General features: G+C 40.9%; 1 protein-coding gene across 2 annotated transcripts in view; it reads left to right on the top strand.

Moving 5' to 3' along the window:
* The first annotated feature begins 1,117 nt into the window (after positions 1-1,117).
* zeb1a (zinc finger E-box binding homeobox 1a) overlaps positions 1,118-20,907 on the top strand; it is a 37,830-nt gene continuing 18,040 nt past the window's right edge. The window contains exon 1 of one of the 2 annotated variants that reach the window (XM_017723258.2): positions 1,118-1,193. In XM_017723258.2, coding sequence (XP_017578747.1) covers positions 1,136-1,193 — 58 coding nt within the window. In that variant the 5' untranslated portion in view covers positions 1,118-1,135. Of the gene's footprint in view, positions 1,194-2,318; positions 2,514-20,907 lie in introns of those variants that run through there. The other variant, XM_017723259.2, reaches the window with a different exon arrangement.

Genomic DNA, 20,907 nt, shown 5'->3' with positions numbered 1-20,907 from the left:
GATTAGAAACAGATAAACACTGAGGAGAAACAGATAAACAGGTAAACACTGAGGACAAACAGATAAACACTGAGGAGAAACAGAGAAACAGGTAAACACTGAGGAGAAACATAAACACTGAGGAGAAACGGATAAACAGGTAAACACCAAGGAGAAACAGATAAACAGGTAAACACTGAGGAGAAACATAAACACTGAGGAGAAACGGATAAACAGGTAAACACTGAGGAGAAACAGATAAACACTTTGGAGAAACGTATAAACAGATAAACACTGAGGAGAAACAGGAGAAACGCGGGCGAGGTGCTCAAGAAAGGTGATGTCGTAAAGCGGAGTGTCGTAAACCAGGTGCGGTGAGGCGGGAGGGTGCGCGGCTTTAACACGGCGAGTTCAGTTCGATTCATTTCTCCGATTCAGTTCTGAACAGATTCGTTCAGCGGTTTGTTAAAATGAACGACAGGTTCAATGATTCATTGCTTTACAAGTGAAGTCAAACTCTCATCTGCTCCGTGAACAGTGAGATGCGTATCGAGTCAAAAAAATTAAGTATAGAGACAAAAATAATCTTTTTAAATAAAAAATGATGTAGCATGCAAGCACTATAAAAGTATCAAACCGTTCAATTCGCTCCCCAGGCCATATAAGGAAAATAGCTGCAAAATAGCCCGTTTTATAGCGTATTTACTTACATCTCCTAGATCAGCCTAAATCAGTTTAACTTTGCCTATTCACGTTTAAAGAGTGAATCCAGGCAAACTACTTTCAATAAGGCGCAATGTAGGACAACCAATCATAACAGAGATCATTTACATATAGTAGTCTTAAAAGCATATTTTTAATGGGTTTAATTTTAAGAGATAAAGGGAGGGTGAACAATGGACACGTTACAATTAACTCCGTGTTTAGTGCATAAAAACATGAGGGGAAAAGCTACATTAAAACGCGGGATATAGACCCTTTAATATGTTGCAGCGGGGGTTTTACGCTGTGATTTGATGAGGTGAAGATTTGTGTAGTCCGCCCGTGAAGAACAGCCGGACTCGTGAATCGATTCGACAGGTTTACTGAAAAGAACCGGTTCAAGTGAACGATTCCTTCACGAGTCGGACCTCGCTAACGGCACAGCGTTAGAATCATGGCGGACGGCCCCAGGTGCCAGCGCAGAAAGCAGGCAAACCCGCGGAGGAACAACGGTGAGTGACCGCGGGCGCGATGGAGGGTCAGACGGGCTCGGGTTCACTTCTCCGCCCTGGTTTGAGCACTTTGGGGGACTTTCGCGGTCCTTGAGCTCACTTTGTGTAGCCGGAGTGGAGAAAAAGTGTGGAGACTCGGCTGTGGCCGAACTGTAGCCGAGGCTGTACCGTTATATACCTGAGTCACCCAACTTCTCCCTGTCCTTCCCCCGGACGGCTGTATACCCGCTCTGCTCTGTCCAGCTGCGTCATGTGGTTTTTACCGTACTTTCTAAAACCCTGAACACTTTTAACCCTCCTTTTCGTGCTTGTTAACGCGGCTACGGCGTGGAGCACAGCGACTCAGCTTCACTCAGACCGTTAAACAACAGATGAACCTGTCTGACTCAAAGTGAGACGGAGGGAGAGAGGGGAGGTTTCTACTTATTTTAAGCGCTCGTTACTACCGTTTTCCATCATTCTACCCTGTATTACACGTTTATCCTGCTGTGCCTTTAGTTTGCCGAAGTCTTCAGACCTGCCTGTGTAGGAAAACGTCAGCGGGCTCCGCTTTAACCAAAACAAAAAGGGGGCTGTGCTGCTGTGAGGTTTGAGGTGTGGACCAGCGGTGCGGCTAGCCGTAGCCCTGGTTAGCTAACCTGAGGGGCCAACCCGTGTCTGTGAACTGGCCGGTACGTTTACCGAGTCCGGCTTGTTGAATGTTGTTAAACACAGTCCGCAGCGACCCGAAGTGACCGCAGGACATCCCACACAGCCCCACCTGAGAAAACTCCAGTCTTTCTGGGAGGGCTGTTCTGGTTTGATCGTAAAAAAACGGTGTGAAACTAATTCAGCAGCAGCAGCAGCTCAGAAGCAGCTTCCACAGCCGGATCTCCCCGCACTGTGGACCGTGTGTCAGGAACAGCGAACCGCCCGTTCATCAGGGCAGTGTGTGGCTCTGGACGCAGCCGGAGTTGGTTTAAAGTGTGAAATGACCCGCAGAGGCGTTTCCCCCGTTCACCGTTAGCTCACCGGCTAACGGCTCCGGGAGTGCTGCGCTTCCTTTAAATAGCCTCGCGCGCAGTACCGTTATACCTTTTTCCTGCCCCGCGTGCGTGCGTGTGACGCGGCTAGCCCCGCCCCGCCCCGCGCAGGAGCCATCAACGTGTTTACCTGAACGTCGAGCAGAAAAAAGAGAAAGATAAAAAAGGGAGCAGACCAATGCCATCTTTAACGGCTAGCCGCGCGCCTCTCGTCTCCGGAGCTGCTCTTACACAACGGGCGAGGAGGAGCGGCGAGCAGGTCGCGAGGAGGAGCCGCGGCAAATGGCAGCTTGTGCAGGTAACAGTTAGAGGGAGAACGGAGCTCGGCTCGGAGCCCCGCGCCGCTCTCCGGGTTTTATTCGGCCGTCGTCGTGGCGCTGCGCGCTCTGCTTGGAGCGTGTTTACTGCTCGTTTCCGCTCTGAGGGGCTCGGAAAGGGCCCGAGAGTAACGCGAGCAGCACCCGAGGGGCCGCTCGACGCTTCGGCGGTGGTTTTAGATTCTCTCCGCTTTTCTCTAAGGTGAACGACCGCGCTGTGAGAGAGGACTCGAGCCGGAATGGCGGCGGACCGTTATGTGGCGCAGAGAGGTGGAGAAGAGGAGAGGGGTGGGGCGGCTCGGTCTACCGGCGGGGGGAGAGGGACAGGTGGGAGAGGTGATGCAACACCTTCATAGGTGACTCTGCTTCACCCTCAGCTACAGCCCGTCTCCCTGTGATGACCGAAAGGCGGATACGTGTCAGAGTTTGTCCTGTGGCCGAAAAAGGAAAAAAGAGATTTGTGAAGCACGTGCAGGCTGCCTCGTTGTGACTAACGGGGCAGTGAGCGCGCGCGAGGGTGGGAGCTCGCGGGACCTATCTGTGTTTTAACTCAGTTTTGACACAGATTTGTTCTTTTTGGAGCGCGCGTAGAGTTAAGCCCCCCCCACCTCTTCCCCCGCCCCCCTTCCTCCTTCCCTCTTCCCCCTTCCCCCGCTCGGTCCGCGCCACGCTGCCGTCCCCTTTGGCTCCTTTAACGGTGTCGCGCGACGGAGGTGGCCGCTGAGGACTGCGCACGCGCTGTTCGTGCGAGGCGGAAAAACGTGCGGGGCTCGTGTTTTGACTGAAACGGGTCCTCATTGGTCTTGCAAAAAGACGGTTCTTCAAGGGTTCTTTATTAAAGGGCATGGTTCTGTTTAGAGCCACGAGTTTTTAGACGGTGAAATGGTTCTTCGGGTTGATGGAGAACGTGTGGTATGCGGCTCTGTATAGAATCTGTGTTCTCTATAGCAGTAAAAGTGTCCTTTATATCACAATATCAAGCTTGTAAGAACAGCAGAACCCCCTTTGGTGCTGTGTAGAAGCATTTCTTAAAAGGTTCCATGTAGAACCATAAACAAAACACGATCTCCATTAGTTTGAAGAAGGGTTTAGCCATGAAAAGAAGGTTTTGAGCAGGCAGGTGGACCTATTTGATCTATTCTTCGTTTCTAAACAGAGTCAGTCGCTTTTCTAAGGAGCCCTTGAAGAACCTTTTTTAAGAGTGTGGTTGGAGAAACCGGTGATGTCTGTCCACGGGAGCAGTCGAGTCCCTGTGCACGTGAGAGGCGCTGTAACAGCTTAAAATAGAAGTTATAGTCATGCCGGTAAACTATTAAACAAATCCGTGATCAGACACAGATAGATCACGACGTCGCCGGTGACGTCATCGGGGCGGCTTGTGTGAGCAGGAGTGCAGCAGCGACAAAGCGATCGTTTGTTTACGCCTCTGATTTCCTAATGACAGCGACCCAGGGTGAGTTCCCGAGGCATTTTAACAGTGGGTTCTCTCTCTGATGTCATCTAAATAATATATGGATACAGTACTGCGCAAAAGTCAGACACCACCCTTCATTTATTTATTTTCTAGTAAAAACTCCTTTAAAGGCAAGTTATTCAGGAAATTAACACAAAACCCATAATATTATATACAATATGTGACCGAAAATATGTGGACACCTGTACATCACAACTATATGAGCTTGTTGGACACTCCATTACAAAACCATGGGCATTAATATGTAGCCCCCCCCCTTGCTGCTATAATAGTGCTATAATAATATAATAATGCTTCCCACTTTTGGGAAGGCTTTCCTCAACATTTTGGGGTATGTCTGTGTGAATTTGTGCCCATTCAGTCAAAAGAGTAATTGTGAATTCAGACACTGATGTTGGACGAGAGAGCCTGGCTCATAATCAGGATCCACACCCTCCACACCAAATTTGTCAAACCATGTCTTTATAAGGCTCACTTTATGCACAGGTGTGCAGTCAAGCAGGAACAGGAGAGGGCCTTCCCCAAACCTTTGTCAAAGTTGAAAGCATACAATTGTCTGAACTATCTTTGTGTGCTGCAGCATTAATATTACAATTCATTGGAATTAAAAGGCCCAAACCATGAAAAATCACCCAGACCATTATCCTTCCTCCACCAAACTTTACTGTTGGCACTGTGCATTCTAGTAGGTAGAAATCCAGATACGCCCATCAGATTGCCAGATCGTAAAGGGTGATTCACCACTCTAGAAAACATGTTTCCAGTGCTCTGAGGCTTGTGTGTAGCTCCTCAGCCATGGAAACCCATTTCATGAAGATCGTGATGTGCAGTTGTGTTGCTGATGTTGTTTCCAGAGGCAGTCTGGAACTATGTAGTGAGTAATTTAACAGAGGATAGGTGCTGAGCACTTGGTGGCCCTGCTCTGTGAGTTTGCGTGGTCCACTGCTTAGTGGCTGAGCTGTTCTTACTTCTAGACACTTCCTTTTCACAATAATAGCACTTACAGTTGACTGAGGCAGATCTGGCAGGACAAGATTACAAAGTTATGTACTTAATTCTGTCCACATATTAGCAATGGGTGTGTCTGAAACACCTGAACTCAGTAATTAGGAGGGGTGACCACATACTTTTGGCTATAAAGTGTATATAATATATAATTTTTTGTGTTTTTACTGTTTGCTTTTATCACAGCATCCACTATTTGTTTTTTAAAAAATTTGCAGCTATATTTTTCCACACCATACAGGTCAGTCTTAGAAGATTATGTTTCTTACGATCCAAGTAATGCGAGTTGAGGTGTGGACTTGTGTCTGTTTTTGTCTGTTTCCTTTTTTCAGTCAGTCTTGTCAGCTACGCATCCTGTCAGACTCGGTTATTGTCTCACAGTGGAAGGATGGACAGAAAAACCCGTGGATATTTTTTCAGATCTGAAACAAGCGTGGACCTTGATTTTCTTTTTTTAGGTGCTGTTTATCTGATTGTGACAGGTGGTCTACCAAATCCCTTTTTCTCTGTATCTTTGTTATTTTATCAACTTCAGTTTTGGAAACTCATATTTTTTTTTCCTTTGACTTTCTATTTTGGCTGGAAATTAAATAAATGAAGGGTGGTCTCTGACTTTTGCACAGTACTGTATCTGAGCTTAACCCATTAATGTCCATGTCTGAGTAGTGAAATGTCATTTGGGCCGTATGTTCATTGAGCTTACGGAAAAACAAATCGATGATCTTCATATCAGTCAAACCACATGGCTAAAAATATTGTAATCACTTTTCATAGTAAAATTGTAAATTGAATAAGAATACTGATTTTTAACCAAACAATAGAAAATCCAAATTTACTCAGAATAAAATAGGAAAATTGAAAAAATTCAAATGTATGCTATTAGATGCTCATCCAGGGCATAATTATGCAGATGATCATTGTAGACCAGAAAATTTCTATGACATGTTCCTTTGTACTAATCTGAATGGGTTAATTTTATACAATAAGGTGATATAACGTAACAAATAAAACAGAAAATTCACATTTTGCAATTATTTGTTTGAAAAAATTAATTGAGGCTAATTTCCTGGGGTAAGAAATTACACCCTTTGCACTATCCTCCCTGAAGACGGTTGTAATTTGCATCAGCTGCTCTGAAACAGGTGCAAAAGATTAGCGAGTTATTAGGAGCTTCATGGGAAGAGTTTTCCATAAAGATGAGAAATTTGAGGTGTTTCTGAATAGCCTGTGTCTTTTTGTATTCTTGTAGACTCGCTTGACATCAACTTCCACTGCTCAAGTTCAGTTCCATTACTGAAAGGTGGCTAAAACATATGAAAGTGTTTCATCTCTGACCCTAGTTGGTGACTCGTCTACGAGACTAAACTGAAAATCCCATAATTCATCACATCTTTGTATTACCAGAATCTCATCTCTCACTGAGAATTTAAACTGGCCTTGCTTCTGTGCGCTGGTTACAGTTTTCACGTCTTCACAATTTTGAGCCTTTTAGAGCAAAACTTAGGCCTCGTCTTTGAACCAGAAACCATTCATGCTATCCTGTTTTAAGACATTATTCCTTTCAATGTTTGTTTGAAACCGTTAGTAGCAAGTAAGTAAAATATCCTTGTGTGTTTGCTGACCGGTGCTCCGCCTTATTTAATGCAAGTTTGTTATTGTTACATGCGCGTTGTGCTAAATGGTCTATGATTAGTTGTAAAAGTAAGGTAACACCATGCGGCTGAATGCTAGAGACAGCTATTTTAATACCAGTTCTTTTTCTTCAAATGATGCTTTTCAAATTTAAGAATGGATTGGCATTTCTTGCTGCAGTCAGTGTTTTGTAGCAGTCAGAAAGAGGTAGCACTAACTTGGTCTACAATTTTGGTTATGAACAAAGTTTGTGGTCATAAAACAGAACATATTAAATATCACCTGAGATAAGCAGGTTATAGAACAAAACTACTGGATTGGTCAGCACAACAGAAGAGCTAAATGCTCTCTGGAGCATTAATTAAAATACAGGTTTGGCTGTACTTTGTTCTTGAGGCAGCTGTCTGTCATTGGGCTAACCATGAATTCCGTGATGTCATGTGTATATGTGTCAGGTGTGCATGTGATGTGGTGTGGTTTGTATTTATAGCTAGGTGTAGGCCTGGGATGTATTTTCAAGCTTTGGCAGTGTGCATCTGTGTGTGTGTGTGTGTGAGAGAGAGAGCACAGGTGGTGTGGAAGGAGTGGGCAGGATATGCAGGTAAAACGTCTCCAAGCTCTGATGTGACATTTCTCGATTCAACATAAACTCCTCCTTTCCTCTGTTTCTTTGATTTATCGGTCTATCTCACTCCTCTGTATCATTGTCTTTTACACTTCCAGCTCTGTCTCTGATCTCATACTGTGGAATATTGACTGGACGAATGAAATAAAAAAGTGAGATGCAGGTCAATGAAGAGAAAGAGGGAAAGAGTAAGGGTTATGGTGCTTTTATATTAGCAGCAGCCATTTGTCGGCGTCTTTGACTGTGATGCCACTGTAAATATGTGTTCCTGGACATTTCATATTAATTTATTTTTTAAAGTGCCACCTGCACACATTTTGAGAAATACAAGCTACGAGTACTGACTGAGACTACCCCCTTAGATGGAGGAGCGTCTTAATCGATACTTGCGGCAACTTTCTCTAAGAACCCCTTTTAGCATGGCAGTTAATGTGGTAATACCACAGAGAAGCCTTCATCGACCTGAAAAGACATGCTCATGTTTCTGCTCAGAAACTAACTTTGTTCTTGGTGTGGTTTGGTAGTTCTTGCTATATCTTTTATAAGCCTAAAAGACTTTTCTTGTTAAAGGAAAATGGTTAAAGCTTACTGTGTTAAAACAGATCACTGCTGTTGTTGTGGCCTACTTTGTTATACGTTTTTGTTTTATGTTATAATTTAATTCATTGTCACAATATCAATTAGATAAATCACAATTAGACAGTTGCCCCAAATCGTTCAGCCATAGTGATAAAGTCTGTGGTGGGAACTTTCTGAGAGAAACCGCATGGTGCTAGATGTATGAAACACTCGTTCTGTTTGTCATGTCTCTTCACTTATGATCCATGAAAAATAAGAACCATAGGCAAAAGCCCATATATGCATATGCTCTGCCGTCACTCAAGATTTGGCCGGATGTTAATAACTGATGAATTAATGTTGACTACAGGTGCTAAACAAGTTTGACCTAAGCCCCCCAAACTGGAATCTGACCAATTTTAACCTAATCTCCATTTCTTCATATATAATATCAGGGCAGTGCCTAACAATAACTCATCAACATCAGCCTGCCACAAAACACCTTCTGTGTTGCCCTAAAAATGTTATTTTACTGTGTTAAAGGTCCAAAAAGAATAAAGGAGCAATGCATTAACAAATCTTACATGGCACTCCAAATACTATTAAGGAGGCAAGTTGCATTGCTGTTGAAATTATTTGAACTCTCATGATAAAGCAGTGCTGAAATAATTAGTTCATGTGGTCAGTAACACTCTCACCTCATGTGAATCAGTAGTAAACCTGCAAGTGATGTCAACATTTTGAGAAACATCCATTCACATGAAAACACGGAAAATCGAGAGCATTTTCCAAAAGCTCAGTTTTCCGTGACCTGAAATGCAGTTTTCACACGGAGACCAAAACGTTACAAGTATGTTTAAAAAAAAAAAAAAAAAATATCTGTGTGGACGAGCAGGTCTGAGCATTGGCGCACTAGTGAGTATGATTCGGCATGTAGTTTAGATGAAAATGCACTGTTTTAATTTTTGGCTAGTTTTGCTATGGTTTACTCACTATGCTGGACCATGAAGTCAACATTGTGCACTGACTTTGTGATGACTCAAGAATTGAAAGCATTAGGTTCAGAAAATTTGCCTATATTTTAGTTGGATTTTGCAGGGAACACCCTCAAAACACCCATATGCAGAAACTGATGGGAGTGGGGGTGGGAGTTCATATCTGTTGCTGTGCTGGACAAATGTATATTGTAGCAATGCAAGCCAAAGAGAAAGAACAGAAAATGTTAATAATAAAGAAAATATTTTACTAGGACCAGAGTTATTACAGAACACCTGCAGTATACACTGTCTGTCAGGTTTGGAGAGTTATAAGTAGTGTTGGGGAGGTATTTCTGTGAGCATGCTTCTGGGGATAGGAGTGAAAAGACTATCAAACACTACAACCATGTCTCTATTTTCTTGTGCACCATTGTAGCGGGAACATTCCCTCATTCTCTCCCTTACTCATTTTCTATTCAGTTGTCTGAATTTATTTCTAGCCCTGCTTCCCATGCATACCTCCTGCTGTCACTATTCCTGGGGCAGGTACCTAAAGAGAAATGGAGACTCAGTTTGAATCCCAAAGAAATTGGATGGAGCTCAGTCTCTCCAGAAAACACTCTTCACCTGCTCCACAGACCCAATGCTGGGGGTTTTATATCTCTCTGGCCAACACTTGGCATTGGATATAGTAACCTTAGGCTCGTGTGCAGCCACTCCACAGCATCCCATTCTATTGCCAGTGCTTTTCTATGGAGATTATACATTAATGTGTGCACTTGAATTTCTGTTCAATGAGGACATCTTAAAGGTGAGTTCACTCATCAGAAAAGGTGTCAGGCAGGGGTGGGGGACAAAATGTTATATTACAATACTCAATACACAATATGCATCCCAATGTTTAGTTTTTCTGAGGTTTAACACAAATTTTATTCAGTCTTTTATAAACTGTACTGCACAAAATACAGTTAAATGGGCCTGATTATGCTCTCTCTGTAGTGAAACATATTAAACATATTAGTGTTCTTTAAGTGCTCACGATAACCACAATATGAAAAAAAGTGTGACGTATTACCCAAACCTCATGTCAGGATACTTTCAACCGTTTGGCTGAGGGCACCATTCCCCAACAGTGGCCTCGACAGTAAACAGATGAATGCATTATTATTATATGAGACTTCAGTGCAGGAAAAACACAAAATTGTGCAGTGCAGGTGGGTCTGCAGGGGCTGTATGACAGAAATATCCTGTCTTAGTTAAGATCTGACAGGTCAAGTTAAGATTTTTACAGAAGCAAATCTGTCGATTGAATTCAAGAGTAATTCAGCTCGCCTCAGACAGGGTGCGGCCCTCCAGGGGGCGATTTCCCTGTGATAGAGAACTGAAAGGAATAAATAATGAATGAAAATAACTTGTATTGACACAAATCTATTCTGTCTGACAGATTTTAATGTTTTGACCAAACCATGTTTGCTTGTATGCACTTTTCTCACTGTTCTTTAGCATCAGTGATTGCAGGATTTAGCGAGCTATCTCTGTTAAACCAAAAGCTGTGCTTATAAATTATACCATATTCCCACTTTGTTGGCAGTAGGACACTTTGTTAGCTGGAGGAGGTTTGTGCTAATGCAGAGGTTTGATTGCTGGGGTTAGTTGCCAAAGACGAGCAATACTAGAAGCAAGGAAGCACTGAAAATGTATTGGATGATTTTTGACCTTTTTATTTTTAGGCTTCAGTCTTAAACAGCACGTGCTGATTTGGAAACTTGTTGTCTTTAAGTCAATATCAGTCAGAAATCATAATGCATTTTCTTTCAGTGTTTCCAGGTGAAACGTGGTATCAGGGAGGGTCTCTGAGCTAACTGTTTCATGCAATAATAAGGTGGGAGAGGTATTATTTTTCCCTGCATGCTGGTGCACAATTATGTTATCAGAACTCAAAACACATGTCATAGATGGGCAACAGTCATTACATTTTGATGGAAGATTATAGAAAAAAATATATTACATGTTAAATTGCACATAATATTACAAGTGACCCGAAAAAGGGGAAATAAGTCTGTTTTGATTTCAGGTTAATCTAAATTTATGTGAGATATGTACATTATTGTGTGAAAGTCCACGGTTCATTTGTTTAATCTCTAGCCAAAGGTGCCATTAAGTACAAGCTCTTAAAAGGCCATTAGCTACACGTTTCTCATTTTTCAGGAGATGTTTTTGAGGATGTTAGATAAACCACTTTCATATGGAGTTCAAAATATTATTCAAAAGATACTGGGAAATTGGGCCTCCTACAACTGTGCAAAACTTGGTTGACTACCAAAACAGCTAAGCTCCTCTTGCTTCAGAGCAGAAAAAATCTAAAGGTGTTTTTCATCCTCCACCGTGAGATGACAACTCAATGCTCGACTCAATGCTGTGGCTCTGTAAGGAGGTGCAGCTATAAAAGAAGAAAACTTGCTAATCAAAGAAAGCTGCTGGTGTTTTCAGAACAATGGACTGGCCACCACAGAGCCCAGGCCTGGAAAAATATCTCCAGATTTCTTTGGAAAATTGAGAGCAAGTCTCCTGGAATGAGTGACAACTGTAATATAGGCAAAGTGTGGACACATTAAATACTGAATTTTTATATCCTTTTCATTTGTTGAGGCTTCTGGGTAATTTTCTGTTAAATATATTTTCTGTTTTTTTCCTGATGCTGAAAAATGAACAACTTGTATTTAATTAAATTGAATTAATGAAGGGTGGTGTTGTGACATTCACACAGTACTGTGTGTGTTTACATTTATACACCATGTTTTTGCATATTTCACAGGAGCTGAGAGAGCACTCAATAAATCATTGGTCAGTTTAAACATCAGACACGTGCCTGCCTTCTGAAGATAATGGCCTTCAAAATGTACATGGAATAGACTATGTACATTCCAATCTGCAATTATAAGTTAATAGTAAAAAAGGATAATTTTAAGCTTTTCTTAGGCTCCCCTTTCAAGTTTTAATCTAGAGCAGAGTACAAGCCAAAAATAACCCATCTTTGCTTTCTTTATACTCATATTCACCTCTCTGCCTCTCTCCTGTCTGCACCACCCGCTTTCTGTCCTCTGTGCTGAACTTATACTTTCCTCCATCATGCCTACTTTTCACTGAAGCTAATAGGATTTCTAAAAGTTGAAAGTCAGTTATTGACATCAGTGACCCTTCTAATTCTTAAGTTGGCTTGAAAGACAAAAACTGAAAAAACTGAAGTTTTTTTCTGTTACTTCTTTTACAGCCACCAGAATGTAGAAAGTTCAACTGTTTTCTCACAGTGCATAAGTGCAGTTCATATATATTATATGGACTTTATGTATCTGCCTTTACAAACGTGTGAAAGAATGGGTTGTTCTAAAGAGCTTAAAGGGAATTTGAGTTTGGTACTGTAATAAGATGCCACAGTTGGAACAAGTAAGTTCATGCTATTTTTCCCTGCTAGATGGTCCACAATCAACTGTGCATGGTATTATTGAAAAGTGGAAGCATTTAGGAACCATAGCAACTCTGCAGACCATGTAAAGTTACAGAGCGGTTTGCCGAGTGCTGAGGTGCAAAATACATAAAAGTCGCCAACGCTGCAGAGCTCCAAACCACCTCTTAACATCAGCACAAAAACTGTGTGCCTGGAGCTTCATGGCATGGGTTTGCATGGCTGAGCAGATGCATGCAAGCCAGGCATTGGATGGAGTGGTGTAAAGCACACTGCCACTTGATTCTGGAGCAATGGAAACGTACTCTGTGGAGTGACTAATCATGCTTCTCTGTCTGGCAGTCTGATGGACAAGTCTGGGTTTGGCAAATGCCAGGAGAACATTACCTGCCTGACTGCATTGTACAGGTAAAGTTTGGTGGAAGAGGGATAATGATATGGGGTTGTTTTTCAGGGGTTGGTCTAAATCCCTTAGTTCCAGTGAAGGGAAATCATAATGCTTCAGCAGACCAAGAATTTTTGGACGATTGTATGCCTCCAATACTTTTGTCCATATAGTGTACCAATCATCTGTCAACACCTGTTATCCTGCCTCTGTTCCCCATTTAAAACACACATATTTAGATTTTTAAACTACAGCAATGATATTGGCATGAAAGATCCAAAGCACATATGACCTCTTCCTACTGATGGCATTCATATATCTACCCCAACAATTTTTTCTTTTATGCATTTATTCTCCTATTGAAATCCCTTCACTTTGTAAGGTACAGCCAATTAAACTTAGCAGAACGATTCAACTAACCCAACACACATGCAGGTTATATTGATTGTTGTGTATTTGGGGGATAGTGCAAGGTGAAGGAAGTCTTAGAGCTATCAACACCCAGAGGCCCATGTGTATCTTAATCTAGCCTTCTCTGCCCATTCAGTTTTTCCACTGAAAATCACAGTACTATCCATGTAGCCCCAGCAATGATGGACAAAATATTGTTAAGTTTTTGGCAGGCTTCTTTTCATGCCAACTTCAGCTTTATCTTAAAATTTACGTTTCTAGTTGACATAAAACTGGCTTTTATACGAGTATTGTTTGTGATGTACACTATATTTCCAAAAGTATTCAGCCACCCAAAATCATTGAATTCAGAAATGTTCCATTCACTTCCATGGCCACATGTGTATAAAACCAAGCACCTAGGCATGCAGACTGCTTCTACAAACATTTGTGAAAGAATGGGTCGCTCTCAGGAGCTCAGTGAATTCCAGTGAGGTATCGTGATAGGATGCCACCTGCGCAACAAGTGCAGTTGTGAAATTTTCTCGCTGCTAAATATTCCACAGTCAACTGCAAGGGGTATTATAACAAAGTGGATGCGATTGGGAACGACAGGGACTCAGCCACAAAGTGATGGGCCATGTAAAATGACAGAGCGGGGTCAGCAGATGCTGAGGTGCATAGTGCTCAGAGATCACCAACTTTCTGCAGAGTCAATCACTACAGACCTTCAGACTTCATGTGGCCTTCATATTAGCTCAAGGACAGTGTACAGTGCTTCTTGGAATGGGTTTCCATGGTCGAGCAGCTGCATCCAAGCCTTACATCACCAAGCGCAATGCAAAGTGGTGAATGAAGTGGTGTAAAGCACCTCATCACTGGACACTGTTCTCTGGAGAATCACGTTTCTACGTCTGGCAATCCAATAGACGAATGTGAGTTTAGTGGTTGCCAGGAGAATGGTGCTTGTCTGACTGAATTGTGCCAGGTGTAAAGTTTGGTGGAGTGGGGGTTATGGTGTGGGGTTGTTTTTCAGGAGTTTGGCTTGGCCTCTTAGTTCCAGTGAAAGGAAGTCTTAATGTTTCAGCAGACCAAGAAATTTTGGACAATTTTATGTTTTTCATGTGGATTTCAGTTTAGGGATTGCCCCTTCCTGTTCCAACAGGACTGCGCACCAGTGCACAAATCAAGGTCCATAAAGACTCGGTGTCATGAGTTGAGTTTGTTGGTGAGTGAGTTTGGTGTGGCCTTCTCATCCAACATCGGTGTCTGACTTCACAAATGCGCTTCTGGAAGAATGGTCAAAAATTCCCATAAACACACTCTGCAGCCTCCTATTTTCCTTGTATCCTCCTTGCAAAAGCTTTTCAGGCATTTTTTATAGTCCAAGGACTCCTGGTCGGGTCCATCAGTGTTGTAAACACTCCTCTTACCTTCACACTGTCATGCAGGGGTGTCGTAACCTTTGACGAAACGATTCATGCATTGAGAAGCCTTGTTTTGAAATAACAGTATATAATAATAGTTTACTCTGTGATACATTACCAGGTTGAGCTTAAGATCAGATTATTTTATAAAATGGACTAATGTTAGCATGTAATCTATTTGAAAAAAGAAAAATGCCAAGTGCTAAATATGAAAAACATTTTCATAGCATGGAAATCATTTGGAATTATAGAATTATTATAATTTATAATCAAACTGACCTATCTATGCATTCTTTTTACTTCATTCCCTTTTTTCACTAAGCTTGTGGAATATCTTGGCCTATGAGAGATATAGCTGTTGGTATCTTGGTAACTTCATGACGTATTTCTGCTTTGGAGGCCCATGTCAAACCAAATTACTTTATATGTACCTTAAGGGGTACAAACAAAATGCTGCCTCATAAGACACTGAGTCATGAGGCAGCAGTATTTGAGTGAATGCAGTTTGCTTTTCTTCGGGTGCATTGTGCTGATTACAGTATAGAGCCACACGGGAGTGATGCTGCCCCTGCAGTCATTAATGACAGTGTTGAACTGAGCATAACAGTAGTCTTTTTATATGCAGTCTATTATGGCAAGAGTACTGTTTCGCCATGCCAACAAAGAGAGGCGTTACGTAAATTAGTGGCCATGTTTAAATTCTGCATGCAGAAAAAAACTGCTATCGTACCTGATTCAGCTCATTAAGGGCCTGGGATGGAAATCTGTCATCTCTACATAATCTCTAATGTTCCTTGAGATTAGTGTGTGTGTGTGTGTGTGTGTGTGTTGTAGAGGACAGCAATAAATGCGAAAGAGAAAGTAAAAGATCACTGAGATGCAGAAAACTGGTTTTTGCATTCTAATTTGATGCCCTGTTGTCTAAGAGGATGTGAATGTTTTCTTCTAGCAGGGCTAAAATGTATTCGTATGTCTTGTATACATGAGCGAGAGATATACAGTGTGTATGTGTGTATGATCAGTGTCTCTCAGGTTCTTAAATGTAATACCGGAGCATGCTATTAAGCAGGACCCCTGAGACCCCTGAGGGCTTCATCATTAGAGAGAGACTCATCTTAGGTGACTCCTCCTAAGTAATTTGTAATCTATTTATAAGCATGGTATTCTATAACACACTGTGCCTGAAGCATCATTAATGTAATTCTTTTAACTTGGAATTAATTACAGCATGTACTACACCCATCTCTAACAGAGAGATTTTCTTGGAATTTGTTTCCTTCGTCCATAGAATTTACACTATATTGCCAAAAGTATTCGCTTGTCTGCCTTTACCCGCATATGAAATTAAATGTCATCCCATTCTTAATCCATAGGGTTTAATATGATGTCGGCCCACCCTTTGCAGCTTTAACTATTCTGTGAAGGCCTTCTACAAGGTTTAGGAGTGTGTATGTTTATTTTTGACCATTCTTCCAGAAGAGCATTTGTGAGGTCAGACACTGATGTTGGACGAGAAGGCCTGGCTCACAGTCTCCGCTCTAATTCATCCCAAAGGTGTTCTATCATGTTGAGGTCAGGACTCTGTGCAGGTCAGTCAAGTTCTTCCACACCTAACTCACTCATCCGTGTCTTTAAGGGTCTTGCTTTGTGCACTGTCATGTTGGAACAGGAAGGGGCCATCCCCAAACTGTTCCCACAAAGTTGAGAGCATGAAATAGTCCAAAATATCTTGTTCTGCTGAAGCATTAAGAGTTCTTTTCACTGGAACTAAGGGGTCGAGCCCAACTCCTGAAACACAACCCCACGCAATAATCCCCAATCCACCAAACTTTACACTTGGCACAATGCAGTCAGACAAGTACCGTTCTACTGGCAACCATCAAACCCAGAGTCGTCCATTGGATTGCCAGATGTAGAAGCGTAATTGGCAACTCCAGAGAACACGTCTCCACTGAGAGTCCAGTCTAGAGTCCAGTGGTGGCACTTTACACCACTGCATTTGATGCTTTGCATTGCGCTTGGTGATGTAAGCCTTGGATGCAGCTGCTCAGCCATGGAAACCCATTCCATGAAGCTCTCTATGTGTTCTTCAGCTAATCTTCAGCTATTCTAATTTGGAGGTCTGTAGTGATTGACTCTGCAGAAATTTGGTGATCTCTGTGCACTATGCGCCTCAGCATCTGCTGACCCCGCTCTGTCATTTTACATGGCTTACCACTTCGTGGCTGAGTTGCTGTCCCAATCGCTTCCACTTTGTTATAATAACACTGACAGTTGACTGTGGAATATTTAATAGTGAGGAAATGTCATGAATGGACATGTTGCACAGGTGGCGTCCGATCACGGTACCACACTGGAATTCACTGAGCTCCTGAGGCCTTGGAAGTGAATGGAACAACTGAATTCAATGATTTCGATGGGTGAATGAATACTTTTATCAATGTAGTGTGTATTGGCCAACTTTTTAAGTTGCACCAATATGAAAGCTTTGTAGTTTTTTTGTATACAACATTCCACATTACATCACTGGAATCATTGTTATGAAGAGTATAGCTATAAACAATTCAGAACGTTTTGATGATGAACAGAGCTATAGATGATTTTCTAATCAAAGAGAAAGCTGTATAGCAAAATCAGTATGCAGAATGCATCATATTCAGAAAGCAGTGACTGAATTTTGCTGAAGAGATAGCTATTTATAGTACATTTATGTCATAATTTCCTGTTGTTTCCAAACTCCTTTAAATTAGGAATAAACCATTGCTTTAATTTTGGTGACTATTGGTGTTTGTAACACTTTAATCTGTGCTAAGTTAGTATTGAATTAACAGCAGTGTACAGTATGTACAGCCTCCAAAGTTAGCACCAAAAAAGATGAACTAAAGAGCTATGAAAAATGGATTTGTTATTCATGAGCTTGATATTGTTTACCCCAAAAATGAGGTAAAATCAACCAAAGTCACTGTCCAGTGAATCCTTCTGATAGAGGTAGGCCGATTTTGATCTGCTGGTATTCATGATGCCATTTATCCAAACAAATATAGTAGGGATTATGAACTTGTTTGCATGACCTTAACTCCACCAAACACAGCACTGTTTTTAACATAAAAGTTGTGTTGTTGACTTGTCAGCTTATGTTTATGATTTGATGTCACCACAGATATCCTTCTGGAAAGCATTACAATATACGGCAAGCAAATATGAATTATGTGAATAGTTAGATGGTGCACATAACTGTGTCTGGAAGAGCCTGAGAAAAGTCAACTGACTCACTCATTAACTGACTGAAAAGATTTCTCTCATGTTTTCATTGTAAGAGCAAACATATTTCCATAGCCTTTGCTTGTATTTACCAATGATACCAGCAACAATTGTGGAGATTTCTGTACAAGAAAGAGAAGAGCAGCATACAAGCATATGATGACATCTATTGTCCAGATTATTACTCCTAAAAATTTTACGCGATCAGCAAGAGTATTCAGAGTAGAGTAAATAATACAACAATATCTGATTTTTGGAAACAGTGTAAGCCTTGTACTTAGGATACTTTTGGAAAATGGGTAGAAAGGGACTCTGACCATTATTATACATTATATACAGTGCTCGTATAACAGAACTGTAAGAACACTTCTTGTTTTCAGTCTGTTGTAAAGGCATTTTGCATAGTAGCACAATTGACAAATATCATTTTGCAGTCTCATGCAGTCGTATTCTGAAGGCACATCAGGTTTAATTAAAAAGCAGGAGAATGTGAACTGAAAGGAGCGTGCTGTAGGCATTTTGACATTTTGAGTCAGAGGGTGGTTTTGTAAATGAGGCGCTTTTCCTCTTATCGCCAAGTTTCCGGGCTCCTGAACCCAAAAGTAAAGACGTCTCAGCCTGTAGGACCTCAGCTGCTCTGTTAACATATTTGTTTGTTTATTTGTTGTGGTCTGTGAGTGTGTCAGCATGTTTAGTTTTGAGATGATGAGCGTGGGTGTATTTCAGGCTATGTGAGGATGACACATGGTGGAATAGGGAGGACAGAGGTACGCAAATGTAGCCCATAATCCAAATACAGTTTTTTTTAGTCACTGATACTCAGTGATACACAGAGTGCTCATATGCTTGCATACATGCATGAAGTGCCAGTGAATAAAAACAATTATAGGCATATTAATAAATGTAAGCTCTGTTTTGGTGTTTTTTAAAAATGTTTTCCCTTTTTTGGCTGATTAGGCAGGCATAATGAATGTATTACTAAAGAAGCATGAGCACTGAACTGACTCCATCAAAGCCTGCTGTGTCGGCAGGTATGTGCTCCAGCCATGGAACTCAATTTCGTTAATTCAGCTACTTTTATTTGGAGAGAGATCAAATGGATTTTAATGGAGGTCTATAGGGTTTCAGTACATTTCAACCAATAGTAACATTCTTGAGGAGGTCCAGGGATGTAGTGGATGTTCAACAAGTTTTAGGTTGACATCAGATCATATTGGAGTCAAGCTGTTTGTCTGTGATAGACTGTACTGTTCTAAATCTGAAACAGCCTACTGGTTAGTCTCTTTACCATTCAGTAAGTGAACATGTTATGGAAAAGGTTAAAACAGTACAAAAATGCTGATAAAACATTAAATGTTTGGTTTATGTCCTGAAATGTAATATTTGACAGTATGCAGTTAATTCAGTAATTCAGATACATAAGAAAATGGGAAAGCCATATCAACAGTGGATACGCTTAGCATTTTTTATGACCCCGACACTGTTTATCAGGCTCAATGCTAGATTCTCAGCAGTAGCACACAGTTGCCATCTCTTCACACTGGACTCATTGTGATTTGGGACATCTTTCGAGACTCTGGCAATTCAAGCAGTTCAACTCCAGATACAAACAAAATACAAAAAATAAATGAGAGTATGTAGGCAAGCTAGCTGTGCAGTGTTGCAGAAAAACAGACATGGCTAGCATATAGCACATGGTATAAATCACTTATCTGCAGTAAATAATATATAGTAAATAAAAATAAGTAATTAAAATAGTAGTAATTAATAGTAATCAACACTGGTAATCATAATACTTAATAATTCAAGATACAGTCTTCAAAAATGAAAATAATCAATAATTGCAAACTTAGTTTTTTGTAAAGACTTAAAAGGATCTTTAGAATAGACATGTGACTGTGCTTTCTGGAAACTGCTTCTGTTCCACTTAATATCACGTTTATCACAGTGCTGCAAAAAATATTACACTCTTAAAGAGATGTGTTAAAAAAAGAGCACATTCTTTCTTTAACTAGACACATCAGTTGTGTTCAGTTTGACACAAAATGCTTTAAAATATTTCTGTGCATAGTTATGAATAACACATTTTGTTATTATTTTAACATTAGAAAAGAATATGACACCAAAAGTGACACCAGTTAAGTGTGTTGTTATGTGGCAGTTACATTGCTGTATGTTGCAACTGTGATGTGCCTTGCAGTATATTAAAACACTTCAATGAACACTTGATGTGGTTTAAGATTGGCCTTAATTATTTTTGACCATAATTATTTACCTGTGATTAACCAGGAGGCGCAGGGCAAACAGTAAAGAAAAATGAAATGACTTGTTAGGTGCTTATTTGCTTATTGCTAAATATTATTATTGTCTTCTGCAAGATTGATCCTGGAGGTGGGCAGTACGGCCAGAATATTATAGCATGACTTTTTTACAATAGATAAACTGTAGTGCCATTTATACAGATACCATAACAATAATAATAACAACAACAATAATTATAATAATAAATTATAAACCCTCAACTACAATGATTTTTATTCAATATTTAACCAACTGTGCTGCAATAAATCCTATTAAACAGACCTAACTATGCTCACTTTGTGAAGACACGTAGTTGATTGTTGTTCTTTAAGTACTGACAATATCCACAATATGTTCAGAAAAGCATGTACGTGTCGTCATGTTGCCCACCCTAGTTGATAGTACAAAGGCTGATACTGCAATATATTGTGCAGCCTAACTTCATCAGTAATAACTGACAACATTTAATCTTTTTAAACACTCACTTATTAATTTTGACTGAATGATTATAGACTGACTCTGAACAAGTGTTTGAGTTGTGCAGTGTGTGTGTGTGTGTGTGTGTGTGTGTGTGTCATGTTTGTATGTGTGAATCAGAATCAAGCTTTATTAGCCAGGTAGGCTACGCATACAAGGAATTTGGGTTTGGTTACAGGAGCTCACAGTGCACAGTATAAGACAGACATTCACATGTAGGGAATAAGATAAATATAAAATATAACAAGATAAAATAAAACCTGCATTCTTACCATCACTCACTCAGACAAACACACAGTCATACCTGTAAACCTGTAAATTTGGTGTATTGTGTATTTTTGTGTGTGTGTGTGAGAGAGAGAGTGAGAGAGAGAGAGCGAGAGAGGGCGGCAGCAGGTGC

This window comes from Pygocentrus nattereri, chromosome 19 (genome assembly GCF_015220715.1).
Source record: "Pygocentrus nattereri isolate fPygNat1 chromosome 19, fPygNat1.pri, whole genome shotgun sequence".
In the NCBI taxonomy this organism is placed as follows: Eukaryota; Metazoa; Chordata; class Actinopteri; order Characiformes; family Serrasalmidae; genus Pygocentrus; species Pygocentrus nattereri.
The sequence above is the reverse complement of the archived record's forward strand: the minus strand, read 5'-3'. Positions and strand labels throughout refer to the sequence as shown.